The sequence below is a fragment of the Cynoglossus semilaevis genome, chromosome 13 (assembly GCF_000523025.1).
Source record: "Cynoglossus semilaevis isolate Cse_v1.0 chromosome 13, Cse_v1.0, whole genome shotgun sequence".
Lineage (NCBI taxonomy): Eukaryota > Metazoa > Chordata > Actinopteri > Pleuronectiformes > Cynoglossidae > Cynoglossus > Cynoglossus semilaevis.
The window spans coordinates 4,987,180-4,992,367 of NC_024319.1; the positions used below are offsets into that span (position 1 = coordinate 4,987,180).

A 5,188-nucleotide genomic window follows, 5' to 3' on the forward strand; every position below is an offset into this window, starting at 1 on the left:
GCTCGTTCAGCCACGCCGGCTGTGGCTAGGATGACCTCCCACCGCCGGTGAGCTGCAGCAGCGAAGGTGAGTCGTCTCCCTGGACGCTGATGCTGATGCTGATGCTGCTGCTGCTGCTGTTGTTGCTGATGTTCAGGTACAATTCACTGCACACTACAGAAGCTGCCTCCAGGCCATGAAAACAGGCTGAAACTGGTGTTGGGATATGACCTCATCTGTTCAGTCTAAGTTGTGTGGATGCAGTCTGTAGAAAAAATGAACTCTCACCAGGGATTGGTTCATGGAGTCATCCATGACCGTCCAAGGCAGCTGGTTCTGTAAAAAAAAGATGCATCATTCCACTGTGAAGGAAGGAGATGAGAAAACTTTATAATAAAATAAATTTAATAAGTTACAAAATGATTTTGTAATAAAACAAGGTTAATTAAGAAATTTATGTAGATTGTTGTAATTTATGTTGTTGTTTGTTTGTCCAGTGGACAAACAACAACAGTAAATACATAAATAAAAGGGTGAAAACATTTTTTTCAGTAAATACAATTAATCAACAACAATTTCCAATAAACACATTTATTTTTTAAATTTAAAATATTTTTATTTGAAGATCTGCATTAACTCTCTACTAAACTTTCGATGTTTGCTCAATGGCAGGACTTGAACCATCACGTGAGCGGCTGGATCGACTGGAACCTGGCCCTAGACCAGACCGGTGGGCCGAATTGGGTCAAAAACTTTGTGGACAGCCCCGTCATTGTGGACAAACATCGTGACGTCTTCTACAAGCAGCCCACTTTCTACAGCATGGCCCATTTCAGGTATCGGCCAATCACAGTTCACGTTACTTCTGTGTTTCTTCTACTCACAAAACAAGGGTTTAACAGAAACTCTTGGCTTTTTTTATTTTTTTTTATAGCAAGTTCCTGTGGGAGGGGTCTCAGAGAGTGGGGGTCTCTGCCAGTCAGGACACAGAGCTGAAGTACACTGCCTTTGTTCGGCCAGATAACTCAGTGATTCTCATCATTCTTAACAGGTACAGTATGTTATAGACCAGTAGTGGGCAAACCTTTGGCTCACGGGCCAAAATGAGGTCCAAAATTTTACCGTTGAGCTGGCTCCGGGTTGGTTGGATGGATGTAGGATTCGAGGCGAAATAATATGAATAAAATGCACAACAATAAAACTTGCTAAACTTTCAAAGATAATTTGTCTTATTTGATGTCTGCTCCCATCTAGTGGCATCAACAGAAATTACAGTTGATTCGTTGTAATGCCTGAAACATTGACTTAAGTCTTTACCATACCATTTACCAGTGTTTGGTGGACCGGATCAAAAGCCCCAGTGGGCTGTATCTGGCCCACGGGCCGTAGTTTGGTCAGGTCTGTTATAGAATCTCCTCCTTCACCTACAGGGGGTACTATTAGGCTAAGTACCAGGATTTATTTTGAAGGTGTACAGCAGTATATGTGGTCTTGTACATATGTAAATATCCATAGTACTACACAGTACTAAAGCTTGTGTGTACTTTGTGCTGAAGGTCGTCAGCAGAGGTGCCGTTCGAAGTCTGGGATCCAGAGGTGGGCCACATCACCTCCACCGCTCCAGCTCGGTCTTTCCTTACACTTGGGTGGAACACGGACTGAGTTCAGGTACAAAGTGGTTTCAATCCACGGGCCGCTTCATAAAACTGCATTTCAGGGAGTTTTTGTTTTTTTATCGTTTTACTTCGACCACTGTATTTACCTAAACTAATTTTTCAGTTAAATTATTGTTTTATTTAAGTTTTTTTTTTGTGCCCAGAATCCTGTCAGACATTTCCAGGGTTTTTATTATGGATGGATTATTCATTAAAAATTGTAATGAATAATAATGATTTACTGTGAGTAAATGATTAGTTGTGATTAATCAAAAAATAAACAACATTCCTAAATGACAAAAAAATAAATATACTCTATATATTGTTCCAACAAATATATACAACAGCATGTAGATACCTGTGTTTGTATTTATAACTAATCTAAATGATGGAATTATTAATATGGAACGGAGGCGGGTCTTCCCATCAGGGCGGCTAATCTAAATGATGGAATTATTAATATGAACGGAGGCGGGTCTTCCCATCGGGCGGACATGTTGTTAAATTTGTTTACACTGGAAAAACTTAATACCTGCATTAATAAGTATTCTAAGTTTATATATGGAAATACGTATATTTATAACACTAAAGTATTCTAAGTTTATATATGGAAATATATTTATAACACTTCCATTATTTCACATTTATTACGCTCAATTCTACTCACTGTGGTTCTCAATCTATGGTACATGTATCACTGGTGGTACATTCTTCATCATACATCAATTCAGTGCGGCTTTTGCTGCTAAATTACCCGGTTACTGTATCGGTGTTAAACTAGCTAACTTTTCTTGTACTGTGTTTAGCATGGCAGCACATGTTGGTCATTCTGCTGATACTTGAAAAAAACATATTTACTGAAACATCACATTAAAATGGAAAAGTACGAAAATAAACAAAACCAAACGTAGAACATTTTTCTGTCATTTATTAATACCTCATAGTCACTTTTCTCCCATATATAATGTACAGTTTTGTTAACCAGCTATTTCACATTCAGGTCTCCATTCTCTTTGTTTTTTTTCCTTTGCAAACTGTAAGTAGTTGGACATAAATTATTTACATAAAAAAGTGATAAAAATGTGAAAGAAAAGATGGTCATATTTCAGTGGAATAAAATGGCATAAGGATGTTGTCTTTTTATAATATATACACCAGAAGGAATATGTAAAAAAATGTAGGAAAAAAGAAAAAAAGTACGAGTTCCAAACAAACGTGACAGGAATCGATGGCTTAAAGGTGACGTCAGTAGGAAAGAAAAATCACAGATGCTAATAAACAAATGAACGTCGGTTCAACGTAGCACTGTCCTAACACGAACTGAAGACAGTCACCGCTTACATCATCGTCCTGTGCTTAACCTGCTAAAATGTGTCAAAAAAGCAGGAGGGGGCGAGGGGAGGAGGAGACGGGAGGAGGGGTCGACTAATGGCGTCTGACGGCAGACACTCGTCACGATTCCTTCCGCTCTGTTGTGTCTTACAGAGGACCGACATCGTGACATTAACACCCTTATATAATGTCGTCCTAAGAAGCTGAATAAAAAGAAGCAGGTGGTTATGATCTGGTTCATGATCTCGGTTAGAAACGGAACAGTTATTGCAGGACAGCAGGCGTCCGTGTTTTTGGGCCCAGCCTCCGTGGGCGCCGTTTGTGAACGTGAACCCTCACACGTTCCCCCACCGCCGCACGAGGCTCAGCTGCAGGGCTTCAGGATCCTCAGGGCGAGGGAATGGTTCTACCACAAAGTTTAGCGCTTTCCCACATCCACGACTTGCATCAGTGCATTTCAGAAGGGATTCAATTTGCTTGTTGCAGAAGTCGAGGACACAGCCTCGACTATGAGACCGTGATCTAGCAGACCCCCGAAGGGCTTAAGACATCTGTTTGAGGATGGGGGGTTTGGTGTACATAGGTGAGGACACAGACGTTGGAAATGAGGAGAGAAAGAAAGAGTACAAATAGAAAAAAAAAGATTGAGGTGATATTGACTGCAGGAGATAAACAGAAGGAAGCAGAAGAGTGTTGTTTTTTTTTTGTCTTCTCTGTACTCGGCGTTGACTGTAGGTAGAGAGAAGTGGTGGATGGAACAGGTGGGTGTCTCAGAAGGACCATCTGTCCTGTGTGCGAGGGTCCATGGAGAGAGTGGGGGACTCTGATGGGGGCTGGCTGCTGCTGTCTTCTCCGTTCAAGCTCTTCCTACACACTGGACATGTGTCATGCTGTGTGGCCACAGAACATGAATAGAAACATTAGCTGGAGGCAGTGTTCCCAACGGGAGGATGGATTTGTTCTAGTTCTAAAAGTCTTTGTTTACACATGTCAAACCGATCAGACATCAGTAAATACTTAACTCTTTTAATCTGCAATAAACAAACCTGGTTAATTAACTGCAGTCTAAGTTTTCTTTTTTTACAGATAAAACGTAACTAAACTGAAACCGACTTCATCAGTGTTACCTAATGAATTGCGCACTTAAACCTTATAAGGTACCGATCAGACATCAGTAAATACTTAACTCTTTTAATCTGCAATAAACAAACCTGGTTAATTAACTGCAGTCTAAGTTTTCTTTTTTTACAGATAAAACGTAACTAAAAACGTAAACTCACTTCTCTGTTGAAGTCGGTGTCATTTTGAAACTAACATGACGCTGCTGTGAAGCCATATTCGTTATAGAAACGTGACGTTACAGTGACATCATAACAGAGTCACAGTCGTTTCATTAACGTTGTCTGACACAGACTGTACTTTACCTATTACCAAACTGAAACCGACTTCATCAGTGATACCCAATGAGTTGAGCACTTAAACCTTATAAGGTGTAAACTTACAAACTGTAATGACCTCATATGGTGTTTATTGATAAATAGAGCGCCACCTAGTGGGATGTTGCTTGTAGGTTGTTAATGAAGTAACGTAGCGATAGTGTGAGTACGAAGGGTTAGACAATCATACAAGAAATTACACACTTGAAAATGACGTTAAAAAAAATGCAGTATTCTACTTTGTCAAAACTTTGTCGGCAGTCGTGATGTAGCATTACCAGAAAAGACTGCATTAGACGTAGCTGATCATATTGAACTGCTCCCACTCAGCACCGCCTCCAATTAGGTATTAATAGTATAATTAAACCAAATGGGGGTCAAACCAAAAATAATCTGCTCCAGGATTCTGTGTGACGCGTATGAACGGATGGACCTATTTAGGGCCTCATTATGAGACAACCTTATGTTTGTTTCTCTGTGGCTTCACTCTGCAGACGGAGCTGTAAATGATCGCATCCAAACAGAACAACAGTAACAAGTAACAAAAGTCATTCCTACGCAATCGCTTTGAACCCGGTTACTTGGTGACTCACCATTTCCAGCCATGGCACTATGCAGTCTGAATGAAAGAAGTGGTTACAGGGTAACTGCCTGACGGGCTCCCCCACCGAGAAGTCCTCTTTGCACACTGGACATTCCATACAGCAGTCTGAGACAGAGGACAGAGACACGTACGTGTTACAGGACTGAAGAACAGGGTTTAGATCTCAGTACGACGGGAAAGAG

The 5,188-nt window shown here is 40.6% G+C and overlaps 2 protein-coding genes across 2 annotated transcripts in view; one reads left to right on the forward strand and one right to left on the reverse strand.

Moving 5' to 3' along the window:
• gba1 (glucosylceramidase beta 1) overlaps nucleotides 1-1,961 on the forward strand; it is a 6,833-nt gene extending 4,872 nt beyond the window's left edge. The window contains exons 9-11 of the mRNA XM_025061505.1: nucleotides 616-815; nucleotides 914-1,030; nucleotides 1,536-1,961. Coding sequence (XP_024917273.1) covers nucleotides 616-815; nucleotides 914-1,030; nucleotides 1,536-1,641 — 423 coding nt within the window. The 3' untranslated portion in view covers nucleotides 1,642-1,961. The remainder of the gene's footprint in view (nucleotides 1-615; nucleotides 816-913; nucleotides 1,031-1,535) is intronic.
• A 581-nt stretch (nucleotides 1,962-2,542) lies between these two features.
• Nucleotides 2,543-5,188, reverse strand: part of rnf115a (ring finger protein 115a) — an 8,346-nt gene continuing 5,700 nt past the window's right edge. The window contains exons 8-9 of the mRNA XM_025061255.1: nucleotides 4,996-5,111; nucleotides 2,543-3,856 (exon numbers count right to left, since the gene is read on the reverse strand). Of these exons, the coding sequence (XP_024917023.1) occupies nucleotides 3,737-3,856; nucleotides 4,996-5,111 (236 nt within the window). The 3' untranslated portion in view covers nucleotides 2,543-3,736. The remainder of the gene's footprint in view (nucleotides 3,857-4,995; nucleotides 5,112-5,188) is intronic.